The following is a 23,323-nucleotide window of genomic DNA, read 5'->3' as shown; positions in this document are numbered from 1 at the left end:
AAGTTCATGATCAGAAAGGGAAACGTGAAAATGAAGGCAACCTCATCGGAAGTGGAGTCAGGAAGCCAGGAAGAAGGAACTGTCACGCGTGCCACTTATTGCAGCCTACAGAGCCAGCAGCAAGAAGGAAGATAGAATGTCAATTTTCTTCAGCTATAAGGGAGGACATTTTTCACAGAGCAACTTCATCTCCTGCTTTTAAGAAAAAGGAAGGAAGATTCCCTCCTTGACCCAACAGCGATGCACTAACTACAACTTGCAGCCCATGAGAAACTGCTGCAACCCGACTGGCTCTTCTCCAACGGACTTTTGTTCAAAACAATCACCCCCAGCTTCTTCTTAAAACCTAATAAAAGCAAACCCCTCTCCTTTGTTCTCCTTATTTGCCTATGATTCACCATAGCTTACCTGTTCTGAACTGCAATTTTCTGCTATTCCCAAATAAACCCATTTTGCTGGTAAAATAGCTGGCTGTCTTACTTTTGAGGTTGACAGGTGACGTAGAGGAAAGAAGGAAAAGTTAGAAATAAAAATCTAAACTTGGAAGCAGTTTAGATAACAGAAATAAATCCAAATATCTTGAAAAAGGACTAATTTTAATTGGTGTGATGTAAAAAAGCATGTTTACATCAAGAGAGGGGGGTTTGTGTGATTTCAACAAAATAATACTAAGGATGTCACTGCTTCAAATGCATTTATAATCCCTTGGTTAGAGTGGACTCCATTCAGTAGAGGGATGGAAAGATGTTTTTAACTGGCAGACTCTACCAGCAGGTGAGATAGCTGCCTAATTTGGTGGGCGAGGATGAGATGATGGTGTTGAGTTTGACTTTTTTGAGTTTATGGCCAAGTAGCCTCATTTTAACCAGTGATATGCCCACCTTCAGTAGAACACAACATTTGAGCTGTTTTGTTTGGAGCAGTGACAGGCAGTGAATAACCATGTCTCAGCTTTGTATATGCAAGGGTTTTTTTCAAAGTACTTACTTAAATATTCACCCACACACTCACTTCTTATCCTTTGACCAAAGACATCCACTTTAGAGCTGGCAGCCTCATAAAACCCAAGGGTTGAGACCAAAAAACACTTTCCAGAGTTCGAAGTTAACCTAAGCAACCTGGACTTAAACCACCTGAGCATTAAGTTTTAAAGTATTTCAGGATACTTTTGAATGATGTGGCTCGAGTCTTGTTGGGGGAAAAGCAAACAAACAAAAAACCAGCTGCAAGAATTCAGGGGGCAGTGGCAAGCGACACCATAACTTTAGGTCTTCCTGCACTCTCTGAGCAGAAAGTCATTTATAGCTGCAGGTTTTCTAAGGCAAGAATTCGTCTCCAAGCCTAACCCGCATAAACTGGGTTTTCCACTGGGAAGTGAGAATAGGAGATGACAGAAGCTTAGGTTCCTCTGAACTGTGCTGCACAAATAGAGTAGTCATTGGGGGGTGCCCAATCACTTTATAAAAAACATCAATTAACCCTCCCAAACTAAGAAGTGGACTGATTTGCTATGCTTAAGTATTTAGAACTCAAAACCTCATCTCAGACAGCCGGGTGAGAAGCGCGTGGGGGGCCCCGGCACAATGGGAGCCCGGCGGGGAGGCAAGGCTGGAGGCTCGCGGGGACTCAGTCCCAGGAGGGTCCAGGGCCCTGTGCAGCCTCCACCCGTCGGAGCAACCACGGTGAGAGGCGCCGGGGATGCTGCGCGGGGCGTCTGGACTGTTCGCGGGGACCGTGGGCTGCGCAGAAAGGCCGGGCGGGCCGGCCTCGGAGCCCGGCTCTTCCCCGCGCCTTCCGGGCCAGAGGCGGACGCGGGCCAGCAGGGTCCCCGGCGCTGCCGGCGGGGCGGGAGACCGAGACCCGCGCGTTTCCCCGCCCGAGACCTTGACGCGGCGCCGCCTGCCCCGGAGACCACAGCCGGCGCGGCGGCCGCGCCCGGGACGGCGGGGAACCCCCCGCAGGTCCCTCCGGTTCGGAGCCTGGGCGGCCCGACGCGGGCCGGAGGTCAAAGGCGCACGACCTTTGGTCCGTACCTGAGCAGGGGTTCAGTGAGCTCCGGGACCCGGGGAGGTATGCCCTTTGCCCATCTGTCTCCTCTCTGGGTGCCCAAGGACGCGAAGTCCCTCAACGGAGAACTCAGGGTGTGTACACAGGCCCGGGCGCCTCCCAGGAATCTCAGGATCCCCACCTCTGGCTGAACCTTGAAGAGGCTCTGAGACTGTCTTGAAGGATGGTTCCTAACTGAACTGCTGAACTGTGAAACGGTTGCCCATCTCCTCGAAGACCGCCCTCTGCATCTGGGACGGTCTAGACTGGATTGGGTGAAGGAGCAGAGCCAGGAAATCCTCTCCATCACAGGCATTACCCCAGTGAGGACAGTTGACAGGTGGGGTGAGGCTTCTGCCTCCATTGTGACCCTTAAGCTGTTCTCATCTGGATTAACACGCATGTACTGGGGGTCAGGACCGGTGTCCAGAATAGGGGCATATTGGGGGAGAGTATAGCTCAAGTGGTAGAGTGCATGCTTAGCAAGCCTGAGGTCCTGGGTTCAATCCCCAGTACTTCCTCCAAAAAAAAACAAAAAACAAAAAAACCGAATAAACCTAATTTACCAAAAAAGAAGAAATTGAACAGAATAGGGGCATATTACTCTCCCTGCCAAAAGGGAGCTTTCAAAGTGCTCGAACTCTACATAGAGTCTCTGCTTCCATTTACCCACAGACCTGAACTCATCTGCCCTCTCAGGGTATGGAGGACACCCAAACGTGGAGGACTCCTCCTCAGGGTCCAGGGCTAGAAGCTCCAGAGGGCCCTGTCTTGGCATGCAGGGGGCTGAGCCTTCCCGAATCACCCCAGCCAGCAGACAGGGCACTAGGTAGTGAGGTTTGGCTACTTGGTATTGGATTTCTCTAGAAGATTTAGGATTAGACCCCTCTGTTCTCAAACCCTGAGTAAATGAAGAGAAAATGAAGTGGGAGAAGGCATGGAAAGGAACCCAGTCTTTTGGGTTTCAGACCAGGTAATGCACTGCCAGGCTTCAGCCTCCAGGGAGGAAGGATAAAGGATGCTCTCAGGGAAGGCTTTTCAGGCCCTCCTCCCTCCTCACACCACACCACTGCTCCACTTCTCCCAACAGCATGAGTGTGTCTCTGTCCCCGTGCACCAGGCTGGGGAGCAAATGGGCAGTGCCTGCTGGGAACCCTACTGACTGGAGCATGACATCCAGCCCTATGGCACCAGTGAGCAGGCCTGGGGAGCTACAATGACTCCTTCAACACTTTTAGTAAGAGAGGGGCTGGCAAGCACATGCTCAAGGCTGTCTTTGTGGACCTGGACCCTTATGTCGTAGGTGACTGGGCACCTGGTGGGGGAATGCCTGTCCCCAGCCCCTATTTTTTGCCATCCAAAGTCAGCTGGGACCTCTGCTTAGGGGAAAAGCTCTTGGAATGCAGGCAATTGCCTGACGAGAACAACACTGAAATCTGTTGCTTTTGTCTAGACTTAGTCTTCAGGGGTTCTTGGGACTTCCTGTGCTGAGGGGGCGATTAATCAGACAGCTCTGCCCAGAAACTGCTAGATATTTGAGTCAGGGGTCAGCCCTGGAACTGCAGAAAAGCCTGGATGTAAAAGCAGAAATTTCAAACTCCCTTTCCTTAGCCTCAGGTTCTTGGGGATAACATTGCCTGCAGAACTGGGTGCTGAGAACATTCACTATGTTCTCAGCCTTAACTGAAATGGGTTCCCTAATAGAATGTGGACCTGGGTGAACTTGGCTGTGTTGGCTCCCAGGAGTTCCTGTGCTTCCTCCTTTCTGCATCTGGGTTTCCTCACTTTCCTGTTCCTGAAAATGTCACCCCTCTCCTGTCTTTCTAAAGACATTGGTGTAAATGTTAAACTGTGGACTGGGTTTTTTGCATTAGTCTGTGTTCTTATCCCAATCAAAAGTCAAGTGAGAGTCCCCTAAACACCCTCTGATTCTTCACTAAACAGAATGAAGTGCCTATGATGCCAGGGAAGGGACTGGTAAAGGGACCCCCTAACCTTCCCCGTCACAGCCCAGGTAGGACTGGGCTTTAGAAGTGGGCTTGGAAGTGCTGTGTACCTCTCTGTTCAGTCCTACCTGGGGGAGCTCAGCCACAAAGGTCCTAGTGCCTGTGTCCCCGTGGGAGAGGAGACCTTTCTTTCTCCCAGGATGGGGAAAGAACTGGCAGGTACAGGCAGCTCTTCCACCTGGAGCAGCTGATACCTGGGGGGAAAGATGCTGCCAGCAACTCTGCCCAAGGTCACCACACTGTGGGGAAGGAGAGCCTCTATCTGGTGCTGGAGCGGATCCAAAAACTAGTGAGCAGACCTGGTGCCTTGGCACCTGCAGGAGATCAGTGCATCCTTAGGAAGAAAGGGGAACCCCAGGCCTGCGGCTGGTGCTGATGGTTCCTCTGGCCTGTCCATCCACTTGGCTTCCTCTGGAGGGAGCTGTGCATCCTGGGTGTGGATCTGGGGTTAGAAGTCTGATGAACCTGCTTCGTGGACTGGTCTGTGGCCTCGGGCTTTCTGCTCTGCTGTCCTCGCTTTGCCAGGCCTGACTGTCCGATCCAGGCGTTCTTTGAACTTTGATCCGTCAAGGGCCCCAGCAGGTGGGCGGAAGCTGCCTCAGCAGCTCGGCTTGTTGTTCTTAGACCCCTGCCACTTCACACACACAGCACTGCCCTCCTGGGTCCTCTGTGCCCCAGGACTCCAAGCCCCTTGGAGATATTTTCTTCTCACCTTTTATAGAGGTGAAGCATGAGAGAACTTTCTGCAGTGATGGAAATTTCTATATCTTGACTAGTTTGGAGGTTCTATAGGTATATACATTTGTCAAATTATTCATTGTACGTTCAATAGCATCTATATACTTAAGTATAAGTTATGCTTCAAAGTTTTGGGTTTTTTAAGTACACACGTGAATACAGCTGTAGTTAGGTCACAATACCTTTCTAGACAGAAAAGGGTTCTGCCAGCAGAAGAAGGCTGGGGGAGCTAATATGCCATCTGCATTGTGAGCAGTGTTCTCTCCCACCCCAGACAGACCAGTGTACCAGGCTTCAGGGTTTCCTCATCTTCCAGAGCTTTGAGTGGGCCACTGGCTTAGGCTTCACCCCCCTGCTGGTGGAGTGGCTTTCTCTTGACTATGGCAAGAGATCCAAGTTTGAGTTTGCTGTCTACCCAGCCTCCCAAGTATCAAAAGCAGTTGTGGAAACTTACAGCTCCATCCTGACCACTCACACCACCCTGGAGCACACAGACTGTGCCTTCACGGAGGACAACGAGGCCATCCGTGATATGTCACCACCCCTGGACATCAAGTGCCCTACCTACACCAACCTCAACTGGCTCATCAGCCAGATTGTCCTCTGCATTTTGCTGCGCCCTGCGTTTTGCTAGTGCCCTCAATGTGGACAGGCCTTGCAGCGCTCCAGACCAATCTGATGTCCTACCCCTGAATCCCCTTCCCCTTAGTGACCTGCTCACACATTGTCTCAGCTGAGAAGGCCTATCACGAGCAGCTCTCCATGTCAGAGATCACCAGCGCCTGCTTCAAACGCGCCAGTCAGATGGTCGAGTGTGACCCTCACTATGGCAAATACATGGCCTGCCGCCTGCTCTGCCATGGAGATGTGGTGCCCGAGGATGTGACGGTGTCACTGCCACTCTCAAGACCAGGCACACCATCTGGTTTGCAGGCTGGTGTCCCACGTGGTTCCAAGCCAAGTTGGGGAGGAAAGGAGGGGTCGGCATGTGTCCTGCATACCTGCTGAGAAGGGAGATTCCTGCAAAGCTGCAGGCATGAAAACATGCACCAGGGATGGGGAGAATCAGGCAAATAGCAGCTTTCGGGGCTGTCTTTAGCATAAGAGAGCTCACCTTGTCTAGAACCCAGGCCTGTGGCCTGTACTCCAGGGTCATTTCTACTTGAAAGTTTGCCTTTACGAAAGGTAAAGTGTGTTTCATGTCTCTTAGCCTGGAAAATAGGCATTCCCTAGGCCTCCCAGTCAGACTGGGGCAGGGCTGTCTTTGTTCACAGGAGCCAGGGACACGCCCACTTAATACGGCTCCTGCTCAGAACGGAGTGTTTTGGGAAGCACAGAAAGGCCTGCCATTCAGATAACGGGCAAAACAGGGGCCAGAAGCTCTATGTCGCAGAAGGTCTTCTGTCTCTTCGTTTTGAGTAATTCGTTTATGCCCCACCCTTTTATCAGTTCACATGCCCAGAGGGTACCAGACACATGACCTAGTTTAAAGTTTTATGGTTTTTGTTCCAGGGTGAGACTAGAAAGATAAAGGTAGCAGTTGTGACATTTAGAAAATATACAGCTTTCCTGCCCTATTACACTGCTGTGTATGTGACCACAATGGAGAGGAGGTAGGGACTTCTGGTCATAAAGATAGTAGAAACTTGCTAGTATTAAAGAGTCATCCTGCAGCTCAGAACAAAGGAGCAGGAAATGTGAGAGGCTGACTCTGTTTCTCGGCTCTGCATTTTAGGAAAGCTTAGCTACTCAAAGGAAGAACAGGTTGCCTTCAGGAGTTACTGGTAAGCTTTCTACCCTTGGAGGCATTAAGAGGAAGTTGACTTTTAAAAAAAAATTTGAATATGAAATGTACTTATACAGTCTGAATAGAGCAGTGTTTAAACTAGGTTAAGTTTAGATTCAGTTGGAGATCTTCACAAGGTTCTATATTTTGTTTAAACTGTTGATTTCTAAACTACAGGAAAGTGGGGAGACTTGCAGTTAACACTCACATACCCATTACCTAGATCCAACATCTAATTCTATGTTTCCTTTATTTTTGCCTTGCTGGCCCATTTAAACTCCTTTATAGCTATTATATAGCAAACATCTGTTTTTGTGCCTCACAGAATTAATAATACTTCTCCAAAATAAAAATACCGAGTCAATATTCAAACTTTCCCAGTAGCCACGAATTGTTTTTAGTCAGTTTTCAAAGTCAGGATATAATCAAGAACCAGGCATTGTATTTATTTGTCTCTTAAATATTTTAATATAAAGCAGTTGACCCTTTTTTTGTATGTGTGTGACTTGGAAGAGACTAGGCTCCTTGTCTTGAGTGTCCCACATTCCGAAATTGTTTCCCTGTGATGGTGAACTTGTTCTTCATAAACTGGCAAATATTGAACGCCAGGTGACTGGCCCTTCCCCAGTCATGGGACTCCTTGTACAGGCTCCCTCCAGGGAACACAGAACCAGGCATTCACACTACTTGCTGTTTCTTCACAGCCCCCCACTGTGAGGGGACCTGGCCAAAGTACAGGGGGTGATGCTCAGTGTTACTGAGGTCTGGTTCTGCCTCAACCACAAGTTGGACTTGATGTATGCCAAAGAGGCACTTGTGAGGGCATGGAGGAAGAGGAGTACTCTGAGGCCTGGGAGGTCCCAGCGCCCTAGAGAAGGATTATGAAAAAGCGGGCAGGGAGTCAACGGATGGAGAGGATGAGAGTAAAGAATACTGGGGGGGGGGGGGCCTTGGCCCCTGCAAAGCCTGTTCTCTCTCCCCAGTTTTGTATGTCTCATTCAACTGTTTCCCTAATGCCCTGCAAATACAATCAGTTTTGCAAGGGGTGTGGAACTATATGACGTGGAACTCTGCTCAGGCAATGCGTCTTCTCCAACTTTCCCAAATTCTTTGTCCTCCTTCTAAGTTGATGGGCAGGGTGGCCTCTGCCCCCCAGTGATTACAGCCAGAGGATGTCCGGTGGAGGACTGGCCCTTCTGTCCTATGTGGGCAGACCACCCTGACAGATATTTGGGGCTCAGGACCTGGGCACTGGTGCTCTGACTTCATGTGGTGGTTCCTATGTACCCCCTTATCTCCAGCCACCTTAAGGAAAGGTAAGCCTTCTAGAGGTTCTGGTGAAAGCTGCTGAAAGTGTATCTGCCTCAGCATTCCGGGACAGAAAGTCTGTCTCAATTCCAGCACTTTACCCATTCTCCCTCCTCATGGCCAACAGAGGGCAGTAGAGGTGAAATCCACATGGACTCACAGCCCAGTTGGCTGCAGCCTTCTTCCAATTTAGGGCTTTACCCTGATGCCTTATAAAGGCACAGGGTTGGAGAACCAGGACTCTAAAAGATGGGGCTTTTTTAGCTTGGGGCTTGGACCAGAGGCAACATAGGAGTCTCCAAGCATCCCAGTCTGAAACTTAATGATGGGGTTCCTCACATTGTTCTCATTCCAAGAAACTGGTGGGGAGCTGTGTAAAGAGTAAGTAGAACAAGGGTGATAGCATGACTGGGAAAGTTCAGATTCTGTATTCTTTATGTTCTCTTCCACTGCAGCTTTTCTGACCCTCCATGAGAAAGAAGCCCACTCTGGCTGATGGCAGCATCTCTTCCCCTGGAGCACTGGCTGGTTGACATCTTCGTCTTTCAGGACGTGGGCTTCACCAAGGACATGGACAACATTAGGTTGCTGGTCTGTGCAGACTGTGGAGTCAGACCAATTGGCTACATTGTCTGGATGACAAGACCAGGTTCTCTGTGGCCATGGAATGGGTTTCCCATGAGTAGTGAGGAGAGGGGAATCAGCTCCACACCCCACTATAAAAAGCTGCTCCCCTCAAGAACTGGCATTTAACCTGGTATAACTGTTCTGCTGCTGCCTTCCCTGCAGTAACAGAAACTATGAGTATCAGCCTGCTCAGCTGACATGCAGAGGGAGAATCCTGCTCCTCCAAAGCCTCAACAGCATGTCTCTTGTTTAGGCCGCTTTGCATCACAGCATTTCCCAATTCCCCTTTCCTGCCGGTTTTAGGACACTGGGACACTGCCACAAAACTGTTCTCCACCCTGGTATTCTGCCTGGGCTCTCTTTCACCCAGAGGCTCCCTTGTTCCTTGCTCTAGAACAGCAGTTCTCAGCCTTTCAGCCACAGTGACCTATGACTCATGCTCATGTGCTGGTAGTTGAAACGCCCCCTCCTTTTTCTCTCTCATTCAAGAAAGCATGTGAGTGTGTGAGAATGCCTTTTTTGTATGGCTCACTTTACCTACAGTAATTAATTCTTTTTAAAAGCAAAGCATTCACAAACTTCAGTATTTAATAGCTAATCAGAAACACATTGCCTAGGACACACCCCCAAGACTACGTCCAATAGTCTCTACTCCAGGTTGACAGTAATTTTTATTGTGAAGATGAACATAGTGGCCCCTCTTTCCTTCAAGTCTCAATGTAGATAAATGCCTTCCTGCTGTAGCCTGTAAGTTGAGAATCAGATTTTCACCCCCAAGGAAAACTCAGCCCTGGTTGTTTTCCTAGGATATCTTAGGATTAGAGTGGAGGGTGTGGGATACAGGAGGGGTAGGCCTTTGCCGTGTTATACATGAGTTTATAGGTTTGTCTTATCGGGACAAGTAACTCTTCATTTGCTCTTAGGAAAGACTTCTTTACTGGATAGTGTTATCATTTACTGGACATGGTCCTCTCTGAGTTTTGGTTCAGCTGGAATCTCTATTCCAACCAAGAATACAAACTTTCCATCCAAATACCTCTACTTCCAGCTGTGGAGTTGCTCTGTTTGATGATGGCACCAGTTTGATCTTCAGTACCATCTTCAGTTGTTCTATCGTTTCTCCTCTGAATGACTCACCATCTTAGAGGGAATCTGTATAACCAGGTTTCAGGTATCCTCTGATCATCCCTACCTCTAAGATTCAGGGGACCTAGAAATGAAATGCGAACTAAATAGAGACCTTGCCTTCTTCAGTCCATTCCTTGACATCTATTTGCAGGTTGCTTCCTTCTTCCTTCTCCCCAGAACTTACTCTAAGGGCTCCCCAGTTAAAGTATGAGCCTTTTGCATCCAACCTACTCCCCTAGAAAAGCGGCTTCCTTCCCCAGTCATAGCCTCAATGTGTTCTAGGAGAAAATGAGAGAACTGTTTCCCAGAAAATCAAATGTCCATGATTATGGCATTTGCAGAAAGAAACAAAAACAAAAACAAAAAACTCTGAGAATTATCCACTCAGGTCAGAAGGAGCAGAACCAAGATGTCTCTAGGGGCATTGGTCTCTCATATTACAAGCCAAAACCTAGGGAAGGCTTTTTTTTTTTTTTTTTTTTTTTTAATTAGGCTTTGGCCTTTACCTCCTTCTCCTTCTTCTTTTTTTTTGTTGCAAAAGATTTTAAAAGACTTATTTAAAAAGAAGGGAAAAGTACACCCCCAAGAACGGAAGGCAGTCTGATCCAAGGGAGGAAAAGCTATTTCTTTTTTTAAACACAGACATAGTATATATTCATTGCAAGTAAACACAAAAATAGGTATAAAAATCTTTTTAATCACTCATATTTCCACCACCAGAATGGTAATGTGGTGTATATCCTTCTCAATATTTTTCTATATGTAATATAAATGTGTATGGTTTTTTAAAAGAAATATGAGGCCATACTTTATTCTTTTATAACTTGTTTATTCCATTTAACAAAATACCAACTTCCCATGTCAGTTGACATCCATCTATGTACACCATTGTTTTTTGTATTCCATTGTATTTCTGTACTGTCATTTAAATAAGCCACTATTAGACGGTCTCCAGTTTCTTATAAACAATGTGATATGAATGCAACCTTATAGCTATATCTGTTTACACATTCTTGGCTACATCATTAAAAGTGGAATCACAGGGTATGCTCATTCCAAGGCTTTGCTGTATGACATAAATTCCTCAAAAACAGCTGTGCTGATTTATTCTCCTCCAGCCAGCGTAAAAGAGCAGCCATTTCTCAGAACCCTTCCTAACACTGTGTATTTATTATCATTAAAAGAATATTTTGCCACTTTGATAGAAAAAAATCTCATTTTTAATTTGTATCTATTGTATCTCTAATAAAAATTTTATCTACTTAGTCATTTGTAATTTTTTTTTGAGACTTGCCAAACATTATTGCCCCAGTAGCCAAAAATATCGAGTTGTTATTCTGGCTCTTCAGTTTTATCTGAAAGAAAGGCATGTAAGCAGTGGAAATTAAATTCTGTATGTCCCTGGGAAGAATACATAATTAGAAAAAGCAGAAGACAGATGAAACCAGGATTTATCTTGAGGTCTGTCAACTAATTAATTAGTCACTTAGTTCTGCTATAAAATGAGAATGTCATCTCTTCATTCCCCTCACATATAATAGGATCTCACTAAAGATGTGAGTCAGTTACCTGCTGTCCGCTATAAGTAGTTAGAGGTAACCCATGTTTGCTGCTTTCAGTGTAGAAACCCGCAGTTCCCGTTGGGGAGAGCAGTTCATTTTTCCAAGGCCTCATTGTTTCTACAAAATTCTTTTCTAACACAGAACCAAAGATGGACAATGGTGTCCTGCCATTTTATATACAGTTACCATGCCAAGTATGAATGAGGCTACTCAAGTAACTCAAAGTATATCAAATGAGGGTCTGCTCTTGGTGATAGTGGATAGGTAATTTGGACTGACCATCCCACTAAGGGCACTAGAAAGGCTAGAAAAAATATTTTAGAAATCTGAAGATACCAGAGAGCTAACATGAGTGTGAAGAATTACTGGACCAGAACCACTGAGAAGATGGAGGCTGTGGTAGGCGGGCTTGATGTTAACAGCCACTGCACAAGCACTTGTCAGACTTGGAGGAGGCAGTTCAGAGGATGATGGGTGATTTTGATGGCCTTCCAGAATTAGAGGGCGGAGCCTGTCAAAGGATAATAGACCTGGTGAATATTCTTCACTTTGGTTTGTGGCTGTCAGTTCTTTGCACCCCAGCAATGGGGTGAACCAGAAGTAGGAAAGAGAAAGGCCCTTGCAGGAGATTGCAGCTCAGTTTCCAATTCTCCCAGTCCTTGAAATTGGGTTATGGTGATCCTAAAGGGGAAGTGTCCCTAAACCCTTGGCCAGAACAAAAACTCTCTCTAGAGGGAAATATCATCATCCTAAACTTCAGGTTGTTTCTACAAACAGTTTCACTATTACAAGTATTATGAATACACTAAAACTATCACAGTATCCTGAATACACTAAAACAAGCAAGCAAACCAAGCATGCAGAACAAGAAGAAAACCAGTAAAACAAGATGATGGAAACAGGTCCATAGAGGATGGAGACACTGGAGCTTTCAGACATAAGCTATAAAATGACTCCTTACTCTGTTCAAGGAGATATAGAAGTTTGGGGAATTTCAGCAGCTACCTGGACATATGAATAAACAAGTGAATTCTACAATGTTTTTAAAAATCCAAAAGCCAAAATTAAGAGTTCAGTGGAAATGTTTTTTTTTGGGGGGGGGAATAACTAGGTTTATATATTTATGAATGGAAGTACTGGGGATTGAACCTGGGACCTTGAGTATACTAAGCAGGCACTCTACCACTGAGCTATAGCCTCCCCACAGCAGAAGGTTTTAACAGAAGATTAGGCACAGCTGAAGAGGGAACTAGAAAGGAAACTGGTAACTGGGAATAACTCAAAACAGGTCTGCAAGACTGTAATAATACAAAACCTTATATAGCACTGCTGAGACAAATTAAAAGAAAACGAATTTATGGGGCCAGAAAACCATAAGTCCACAGGCTAAATCCACTCAAGCCCAGCATCTGATTTATTGAGATTCAGGAGTCTGCAAGCTAAGAATGATTTCACCTTTTTAAATGGTTATGTAAGTTTCTACATAATACCCTCAATTTTGCCTCTAAGAGGCAAAGCCTAAAATATTTATTAACTGGTCCTTTAGGAAAAAAGCTTGCCAACTCCTGACTAATACTGTAAAGACGTCAACTTTTCCTCAAACTGATATATAAATTTAATAAAACTTCAGTAAAAAAGAGGACAGGTTTTTTTGTTTGTTTGTTTGACTCTAAAAGTTACAGGAAAATGTAGAGGACTAAGAATAGCCAAGGCAGCCATGGAGGAAAACAAGATGGAACAATTTCCCTATTAGATAGATATCATGGTTTGTCACAAGGATAGACAAAGAACAAAATTGAACAAAATAGCTCAGAAACAGATCCATGTATATGAATACTTGATTTATGACAAAAGTGGGATTAATGATTTGGAGGGGGCAAGAAGAGGGCTTATATAATGCCGGTGATTTCTACTTTCAAAAAAAATCCGAGTAGTGATTATGTGATAAATTATTAAGCATTGTACACATCTTTTGTGCATGTTTCTGAATATATGTTTTTATAATAAAAAGGCTTTTAGAAGAATGTAACCAATGGTCCTACTCAAAACTCACTCCTAAATATCAGTTGTCAGACCCTTCATAATTGGGTTACATTTCTTTTGTATTACCTCCTAAACCTATACACATTTAAAAATTAAACCCTTTATTCTGCCTGCTCACCTCTAAGGAAGGTAAGTTCCATAAATGTAGGGACCAAGAATATCCTGTTTACTGTTATACTTTTGGTGCCTGGCCCAATGCCTGCCACATTTAATTATTTGATAAACAGTTAAGGGAATTTAAACTTCGTTGAATGCTACTGCCATTTTAATGGGACTAATTTAAAGTATTCATGCAAAATTTTTAAATGGAGCTAGGGATTAGAGTGAATTATATTTCTGATGCAGGAATAGTGGGTTAGAGATTAGGTGCTGCAATTTTTTCCAATGCCTTTTGACAAAGACAAGGAAAACAGCTATGGTACAGGATCATGAACAGCGTACATCATTGTGGCCATGACCAGGGCTAAGTCTTCAGAAAGTAAGGAAATAAAGGAGTCTAACTTTGGTGCCAGTTTTTCAGTTGTGATCAAGGATTCCTGAAATGTGCCTAAATGTCAGAATTTAGGGTTAAGTGTCAGAAGTGTCTACCAAATTCATTTCAAGTCTATTGTAACTTGGGATGCATTTTGCCTCATATAGAAACAATTTTATCCACAAGTAGTTTGTAGCCTATGACATAAACTATGTGTACACAAAGCATAGTATTATAACAAATGATTTTAATTTGGTATGCTAGGAACATGTTCTCTGTTAAATTAGAGCAGGTTTCCTCCAAAATCCAGACCTGGTGGCCCCAGAGTCTATTTCTGATTGGGGGCCAGGATGAACTGTGACCCCAGGGAACTAGTGAGCAGATGGAATGTGGGCTGGGGACACTTACCTAAGGAGGTGAGGGGAGAGTGATCAACCCCCACAGGCTTGTACATTATCTCTTCCCCTCCACTTTGTCCTGAACGAGCTGTGGCATGAGATGTGAAATAGGGTTTGGATGGATAGGGGAGTTCCATCTCAGGAAGCATTTGCCAAGTCAAAGGGGAGGTAAATATCAAGATAAGACAATATGACTTTCAATAGAAAGTGAGCTCATGTAGGCACCCAACTTGGGCAACTACAGTAAGGTGACTATCAGTTGTAAGTAACTCAGTCATTTGAAAGCAGGTACCACCTGTACAGCCTTGGCACTGGCTCAAGAATGAATAGCTGAGGCACAGCCCTGGTGTTTCCCTGTTTACCTTGATTCTTTACCACCCCAGGAACAGGATATTCTTGTTCTCACAAAATCTCTCCATCTAAAATTGCAACCCCCCACCACAACACACACACACACACACACACACACACACACACAAAGTTACAGGCCAATATCACTGATGAACATAGATGCAAAAATCCTCAACAAAATATTAGCAAACCAAATTCAACAATATATTATAAGGATGATACACAATGATCAAGTGAGTTTTATCCCAAGGGTGCAAGGATGATTCAATATTCATAAATCAATCAATGTGGCACACCACTTTAACAAATTGAAAAATAAAAACCCTATTTTAAAGCATAAAAACATCTCCATAGATGCAAAAAAAGCTTTTAATAAAATTCAACATCCACTTATGATACAAACTTTCAACAAAATGGAGACAGAGGGAACATACCTCAACATAATAAAGGTCATATAGGACAAGCCCACAGCTAACATCATACATACTCAAAGAACAGGACAAGGATGCCCACTCTTATCATTTTTATTCAAGATAGAATTGGAAGTCCTAGTCACAGCAATCGGATAAGAAAAAGAAATAAAGGAATCCAAATTGGAAAAGAAAACATAAACTTGTCACTGTTTGCAGACGACAAGATACTATATGGAAAATTCTAAAGATGCCACCAAAAACAAACAAACAGAACAAAAAACTATTACAACTAGTAAATGAATTCAATAAGTTGTAGGATACAAAATTAGTACACTGAAATCTGTTGCATTTTCTATATGCTAACAATGAACTATTAGAAAGAGAAATTAATAAATTAATTCTATTTACAATTGCATCAAAAAGAACAAATTATCTAGGAGTAAATCTAAGCAAAAAGGTAAAAATCTGCACTTGGAAAACTGTAAGACTTTGTAGAAAGAAACTGAAGATGACACAAACAAATGGAAAGATTTACCTTGCTCATGGATTGAAAGAATTAATGTTGTTATAATGACCATACTATTATTCAAGGTAATCTACAGATTCAGTGCAAGCCCTATCAAAATACCAACGACATTTTTCACAGAACTGGAACAAATAATTCTAAAATTTGTTTGGAAACACAAAAGATCTTGAATAGCTCCCCCCCACACCCCCCCCAATAAAAACCCAAAAAAACCTTGAGAAGAATCACTCCCTGACTTCAGACTACACTACAAAGCTACAATAATCAAAACAATATGGTACTGGCACAAAAACAGAACACAGATCAATGGAACAGAATATCGATCCCAGAAATAAACTCACACTTACATGGTTATTTACCCTATGATAAAGGAGCAAAGAATATACGATGGGGGAAAAACAGCCTCTTCAATAAATGGTGTAGGGAAAACTGGACAGCTACATGCAAAAGAATCAAACTGGACTACTTTCTCATACCATCCTCAAAAATAAGCCCAAAATGGATTAAAGACTTAAATGTAAGACCTGAAACCATAAAATTCCTTGAAGAAAACACAGGTAATATACTCTTCGACATCAATCTTAGCAACATTTTATAGGACAGGTTTCCTCAGGCAAGGGCAGCAAAAGCTAAAAATAAACAAACCGGAGTACTTCAAACTGAAAAGCTTTTGCACAGTGCAGGAACTAGCAACAAAGTGAAAAGGTAGGTTACTGAATAGGAGAAGATATTTGTAAATCATACATCCAATAAGGGGTTAATCTCCAAAATATCCCAAGAACTCATAAAACTCAACATCAAACAAAACAAACAACCTGATTAAAAAATGGGCAGAGGACCTGAATATCCGTTTTCCAAAAAGGAATACTGATGGCCAAGAGGCACATGAAAAGATGCTCAACTTCACCAATCATCAGGGAAATGCAAATCAAAACCACAACGAGATAGCACCTCTCATCTGTCAGAATGGCCATCATTCACACACACACACACTGTGGTTGCCATTTCAATACCATTTAATTGCTATGTAGTCGGGGAAAGACTACATGTAGGGAGAGGATGCAGGCTTATCAGATTCCTCAGATTGCTTGAAAATAAGAGTTAACTATGAGCCTTTCTCTCTGAACTTCGGAATATTTAAAATTCCTGAAGAGCTATGAGGTGTCTGCAATGACGCTGGGGTTGAGGTCGGTGCGGCATGTGAAAACAAAGGAAACCTCATTTTAATGGAGTCAGGAAGCCCTGAAGGGGGACCCACATGCCTGCATAACCAGCAGCAAGAATGAAGATAAGAATGTCACTTTTCTTCAGGTATAAGGGAGGGCATTTTTCACAGTACAATTTTATCTCCTGCTTTTAAGAAAGAAAGAAAGAAAAAAAAAAGGTTCCTTTCTGATCCAGCAACAATGTACTAACTACCGCTTGCAGCCAATGAGAAACTGCCACAACCTCAGGCTCTGGCTCTGCTCCAATGAACTTTTGTTCAAAGACAGTCATCCCCAGTTTCCTCCTAAAGCCTAATAAAAGCAAGCCCCTCTTTGTTCTCCCGACTTACCTATGACTCACTATAGCTTGCCTGTCCCAAACTGCAATTTTCTACTATTCCCAAATAAACTTATTTTGCTGGTAAAATAACTGGCTTACTTTTAAGATTGACAACACCTACTGCTCATCAAATGCTCTTTAACTGCAACACAAATTACCTAAGACATCTAGTTCTGATATGAAGCTGCTATGGCAAAAATTGGGAATAGAATTACATCAAATGTAGCGTCTCCCAAATCATAGATATACAATTGCATTCTCTTAACAGTCCCTAGGGTGCATTTTACTATTTTTATTCAATGACTCAAGTCAGTAACACAGAACAAAAACGATCATGCAGGGCAGTGATAACATAAAGAGGAATAAAGATACACTTGTAGTCCTCAAGGATTCAGATTATTTGGTCTATCGACAAGTAAACAAATAAATTATAACGCTACATGATAACTCTGGTGTTTATGTTGGCTTTACTGCAAGATTACAAATCCCTTTGCAAACCAGAATGCTGTCCTTTTTCTTTCTACTCAAGTACTGGGCATAAAACAGGTGCTCCATAGCGCATGTTACCACTCATTTCTGTTCAACTTCAAAAGCAATTATGGAGCGCCAGCTCCCTACACGGTACTGCCAGATACGTAACAGCTACTGCAGTGATTATATACTGCCACAAGGAAGACGTAGACTAAAAGATACACTAACTTAAAAGTTTCACCTTCATCCAGTCAACTCGGACTCTCCTAACTGGTTTTGCTACTTCATTCCAGAAAGGATAGTTCTGCTTTTCCTTAAGACCTGGTTTACGCTTCCGCCTACTACAGTCAACTTTCTGCAGGCTGGGGAGCCCGCCCCGCGGCGCGCACCTGCACGCAGGCGCACACGCCTAGCCTCGTGGTGAGCGGCCGATCCCGCCCCACGGCGCGCACTTGCACGCATGCGCGCACACCCTCGCCTCGCGGGGAGGTGCGGACCCCGCCCTGCGGTGCGGGCCCGTGAGCATCTCCAGGCAACGGCGTCCGCGGGAGCGCGCGAGGACAGGCGGGCGAGGCTGGACCGTTGGGCGGCGAGGAAGCGGCGCCATGTCAGCCCAAGGAGTGGCAGTGCTTCTGTCTTGGCTGAGCTGTTGCGGCTCGGCCCTCTGGAGGTAGAGGGAGCCAGCCGCGGCGGGGTGGGGTCGCCCCTCGGGCGGGCAGGCGGGGCTCCGACCAGGCGCCCTTGCAGACCACAGCCTCCTTCCCACCGTCACCCCAACACCAGCGCTGGCTCCCCGCCGCCACTTCCGACAGTTCTCGGTGAATGAGGGCACGCTGTTAGGACTGGGCTGTGTCCTCCAGTTCCCCCAGGGGGGTCTCGGTACCTTCACGTCTCGGTCCTCTGGGCAGCGGGACCCCAGAATCCTGAAGCTCTTTCCCTCCCACTGCACCCTTTTGCCAGAGAGAGAAGCACAGGAGAACCAAAAAGTCGCCACCAGAAATGGGGGGCAGGGGCGCTTCGCTAGGGTAACTAGGTAGTTGATGGTTTATCTTAGGTAGTTGTGGTTGATGTGTGAAGACAGTGCTTGATAAAATGTACACTACAAACTTAAGGACATGTAATTCCTGCATAAAGTGAGTTGATTTGGGGGAAGAAAAACTTAAAAGTTCTGAGATCTCGCTGCAAGTTTTCTTTTTGGTCAGTATTTCTTCGGTAACTGGTGGTTTAGAAAGTGTATCGGGATATTTTAGAAAGATTTTCAATATAGGTTAAAATACAGATAATTGACCAGAAAAATAACATTTTGCGAATATCCCGTTTAATGGAGGCTTTGCTATATTAATATTTATTACCTTCTAACATTAAAATGTAAAGGTACCAGCAGTAAATCAAACCATTACAGAGGTTTCAGAAGGAAGGGATCCACGCCACCTCAAAGGACAGACGGAGGGGTCAAACAAGAGTAAGAGTAACCTTTGGAAAGAGTCACTGAAGTAATGAGAAAGAGTAGAAACGTAGCATTCTAGCACAACTTTGTAAACCTTCATTTTCTTCTTTATAAAATGAAGATGATAAAACCTGTCATGGTGTTGTGGTGAAGCTTGAATACAGTGACAGCTTTCATGCTGGCAAACAACTGTCAATAAATTATGGTGGCTGATATTAAGGATAGCCTGTGAACTCAGGAATTTTATAAAGTTTGTTATGTTGTGGCACTAGGGATCACCAAGCTTTACTGTAAAGGACCAGATAATAAATATATCAGGCTTTTCAGGCAATGCAGTCTATGTTTTAGCTACTCAGTTCTGCCATTGTAGAGGACAGCATACACCAAAAATAGTAAACAAAGGGCGTGGCTGTGTGCCAATAAAAATCTATTTACAAAAAACAGATGGAAACAGATGGAATTTAGCCTGCAGGACAGTTTGCCAACCCCAATCTACATTCATAATTGAAGGAAATGCTAACTTTCAGTTAGAGGTTAGTGAAGACAAAAATGGTATTTTTTTCTCATGGTAGTCACAGACTTCCTGAATTTTAGTTCTTAATAAGGTGTACTTTTAAAGGACAAAATTTCTTAAATTTATTATAATGAATTGTTATTTTATTGTTAGCTTTATGGTGGTGGTGGGGGAGCTGGTTAAGAAATCCTTCCTTGCCCCAAGGTCTTAACAGGTATTTAAATTGTCTGCTAATGTTACCGAACCAAATCTGCTTGCCCATGTGCAGTAAAAGCCAATCTACTGACACTAGGTTGTGGTGAAGGAAAGTGCAGCATTTTTGAAGGTGCCTAAGAAAGGAGTACGGGTGGCTGATGCTCAAAAGACCCAAACTCCCCAGTGGATTTCAGGGCCGGGTTTTTAAAGACAATATGAAGGTGAGGGTTGGGACCTGGTTGGGGTGGTATGGTGGTGATCCGCTAAAGCACAATTCCCTGATGGGTTAATGGTGAGGTAACAGGATGGCATTTCAGGAGGGAATCTCAGCTACGAACTTTCTGGTTCCAGCCAGTCTGAGGTCTGTATGTTGGTGGTTAGCATGCAGCAACTTCTTCCATCTGGTGGGGGTATCTGCAAAACAATTCAGGAATGTGCATCAGATACTGTTATCTATATTCTTCAGAGACGAACTAAAGATTCTGCTATATGCCTGATGATGGTTTGAATTATTACCAGTTCCCCTGGCCTACCCACTGTTCACATTCTTTCAGTCATTAATTCTTGAGCCAGCCTTTTGTGACTCAGGGGAGGCCTGGGAGACTAAAGCTTTTCTACAAACAAGAGGCAGGCAGAGGACATGGTGGGAAGGAGGTTTGTCCTAGGAAGACTCCTTAGGGTCCTGCTCGGATACACTAAGAGTATTAACATTTGGGCTTTGATATTTCTTACCCTTGTGGAGTCAGTTTTCTTAAATCATCTAAGGCAGAAATGCAGTTATTTATTTTTCCTTATGAATCCAGATCTATTTTTTCATCTCCATTTATTGAATAGTCCCTCTTCTCCTCAATTGTTCTGACATATCATCTCTGTCCTATACAAACTTCATATATACACATGCCTATTTCTGGGTTTACTGTTCTGCTCAACTCCATTGGTCAGGTTGTCTATTGCTGCACCAATAACCCAATGTCTTAATTATTGTAGTTTTATAATAAGTCATGATATTTAGTAGAGCAAGCTTCCCCTCCCTGTTCTTTTTGTTGTCAAAGATTAGGTTCTTGCCTTGCTCAGGAAAGAATTCAAGAGCAAGGCATGATACAGTGAAAGCAAGTTTATTTAGAGAGATACACACTCCATAGACAGAGTGTGGGCCATCTTGGAAAGATGAGAGGAAGAGAGACCAAGATGTGTGGGCATGTTTAAAGTAAAAACAGATACATACTCCATAGACAGAGCGTGGGCAGTCTTGGAAGGCAAGAGAGAAAGTGACCACTAGGTGCGGATAAACTTAATGGGTTTGGCAATTTTATAATGCTAATGAGTAGGAGGATTATTCCAACTACTTTGGGGAAGGGAGAAGGATTTTTCAGGAAACACCCCCCCACCCCGCCTACTTTTTGACCTTTTATGGTCAGCCTAGGAACAGTCATGGTGCCTGTGGTTTGCCATGAGGCTCAAGGTCTACTGGAAGTCGAATCTTCTGGCTTGATTCTAACTAGTTTGTCCTGTCCTTGATTGCTGTGTCACTCCTTCAGTGGTTGTGCCCTGCCCCCTTTTCTCCTTGTTTCATTTTCAAGAAGTGTTCTGATCATTCTTGGACTTCCACACTTTAACACACATTTTAGAACCTGATTATCAATTACTACGAAAAACTCAGGATTTTGATTGGAGTTGCAGTGAATGTATAGAACACTTTAGAAAGAATAACATCTTTATGAATATTAAATCTTGCTATCCAGTGAGCATTGTGTATCTCTCTTTAGATCTTCTGTAAAAATGGGTTCTGTTTCCTCCTTTTCAATTGTAATTTATTTTTCTTACTGCACTGGTTAAGACCTCCAATACAGTGTTGAGTAGAAGTGGTAATCGTGGCATCCTTCTCTCATTTCAGATTTTTAGGGGGATGGTACTAGTGTTTTGCCATTTAGGATATTGTCTGCTCTAGGTTCTCTGTAGATACTTTTCATCATGATTAAGAAAGTTTCTTTGCATTTCTTATTTAGTAAATTTTTAAATGATGAATTTATATGAAATTTATATTTTTCCATCTATTGAAATAATTTTATTTTTCCCCTCTTTAGTATGTGTAGTAGGTTTCATTTGTAGAGTTTTCTAATAAAATCATCTTTGTATACCTAGGATAAATCCAACTTGGTCATGGCTTATTATCTCTTTGTACCTTGTTATATTCAGGTTTCAAATATTTTCTTCAGGATTTTTATATTTTTTTTTCATATCTTAGTTTGATTTTGATATCAGTCTTACACTAGCTTTACAAAATGATTTGGAGAGTATTACCTCTTTTTCAGTTCTTTGGGAGAGTTTGTATAGGATTGGAATAACTTGTTCCTTGAAACTTGTGATTAGATTCGTATGTAAAGCCCCTGAACACAGTGTTTTAGGGGAAATTTTGAAGTATCACTTCAAATCCTCTAATATCTTATAGAACTATTTAGGCCTTTAGTTTTTTTCTTAAGTCAGTTTTGGTAATATATATTAAAATGCCTGTTTCGTGCAATTTTTCAAAATTGTCACATAATTAAAAATATTTCCTTATCTGTTTACTCTTTGGTTTTATTTGTAGTTATGGTCCCTTTTCATTAGTTATTTTTTCACCTTCTTTCTCCCTTTTTGATCAGTCTTGTCATAAGCTTGTCTGTTTTACTCATCTTTGTATTTTTTTCTATCTTTATTGATTTCTGTTTTCATTTTTATCTCTTCTATTTTCTTTGGGCTTATTCTGATACTCTTGCTCTAGTATCTTAAGCTAGACATTTAGCTCACAGTTTTTGGTCTTTATTCTTTTCTAATATGACATTTAAAGATATCAATACCCCATATAGTACTCCTTTGCTCTGTCCCATAAGAAATTGTTTTAACTTTAATCTATTTCTTCTATAACTCTCAAATTGTTTAATAGTTTGTTTCTTAATTCCAAATATGTAAATATTTGATAATCTTTTTGTTAATAACTTCTCCACTAATTGTAATATAATCAGAGAGCAGGGTCCACACGATGCCTATTCTTTGAAATTTGTTGAGACTGGCTTTATGTCCATTATAATAGATGATCAGTTTTTATAAACTTTCCTTAGGTATTTAAAAAGTATGTGTTTTCTCCGGCTCTAGTAGTTCTGTTGAGTCACACTTGTAATGGGTTGATCTTCTTTGTCCATGATTATACTTTCTGTCTCAAAGCCTTTTTGGTCTTAAATTAATATATTCAGTGGGGGTTGGAATTTCTGTGGGAATCGTGTGCATCCCACAGCATATGGTTGTCCCACCTGAATGATTTAGCACTTGCTTCTGGCAGATGCCCAAGAGTATGACCTTTCTAGGACAAATTCCTGGATAGGTATAGTAGGGTGAATAAGGGATTTGAGAGAAAATTGTTTACCCAAAGAATATATTTTGAGGGCTGGAAAGAGAGAGAAAAAAGTAAAGTCAGGAAAGGACTTATCTCTTAGGAGATGAAGGAAGTAGTAAAAATCAAGAATTCTCTTTGATTTTGAAGAACTGGTAGAGTGGGAATACACTAGAGAGAATATGAAATATTCATTCTTACAGTCCTTTTCATTAAAAAATAATACTGGCACATGGACCATCTGCATGTCCCACACCTATGATCATCCCAGATCCATTTCCAGCAGGAACACATTAAATGTTTGACATAATTAAGGAAGCAAGGATGAAGTGTTATCATAGCTGTCTGTGATGAACTTAATAAATTAAATAGGACTCTCT

General features: G+C 43.1%; 1 protein-coding gene, 1 long non-coding RNA gene and 1 pseudogene across 7 annotated transcripts in view; 2 read left to right on the top strand and 1 right to left on the bottom strand.

The window, feature by feature from the left end:
• The first annotated feature begins 3,064 nt into the window (after window positions 1-3,064).
• On the top strand, window positions 3,065-7,735 carry LOC105084017 (tubulin alpha-1C chain-like; annotated as a pseudogene).
• Window positions 7,736-17,651: 9,916 nt separating this feature from the next.
• Window positions 17,652-23,323, top strand: part of CATSPERE (catsper channel auxiliary subunit epsilon) — a 98,663-nt gene continuing 92,991 nt past the window's right edge. The window contains exon 1 of the mRNA XM_074351736.1: window positions 17,652-18,090. Within this exon, the coding sequence (XP_074207837.1) occupies window positions 17,881-18,090 (210 nt within the window). The 5' untranslated portion in view covers window positions 17,652-17,880. The remainder of the gene's footprint in view (window positions 18,091-23,323) is intronic.
• Window positions 18,719-23,323, bottom strand: part of LOC123613985 (uncharacterized) — a 107,683-nt gene continuing 103,078 nt past the window's right edge. For all 6 annotated transcript variants that reach the window (XR_012501838.1, XR_006721410.2, XR_006721408.2 and 3 more), the window contains one exon: window positions 18,719-19,990. This is a non-coding gene — a long non-coding RNA (uncharacterized LOC123613985). The remainder of the gene's footprint in view (window positions 19,991-23,323) is intronic.

This window comes from Camelus bactrianus, chromosome 23 (assembly GCF_048773025.1).
Source record: "Camelus bactrianus isolate YW-2024 breed Bactrian camel chromosome 23, ASM4877302v1, whole genome shotgun sequence".
In the NCBI taxonomy this organism is placed as follows: domain Eukaryota; kingdom Metazoa; phylum Chordata; class Mammalia; order Artiodactyla; family Camelidae; genus Camelus; species Camelus bactrianus.
This window is presented reverse-complemented; position numbering and strand designations above follow the sequence as displayed.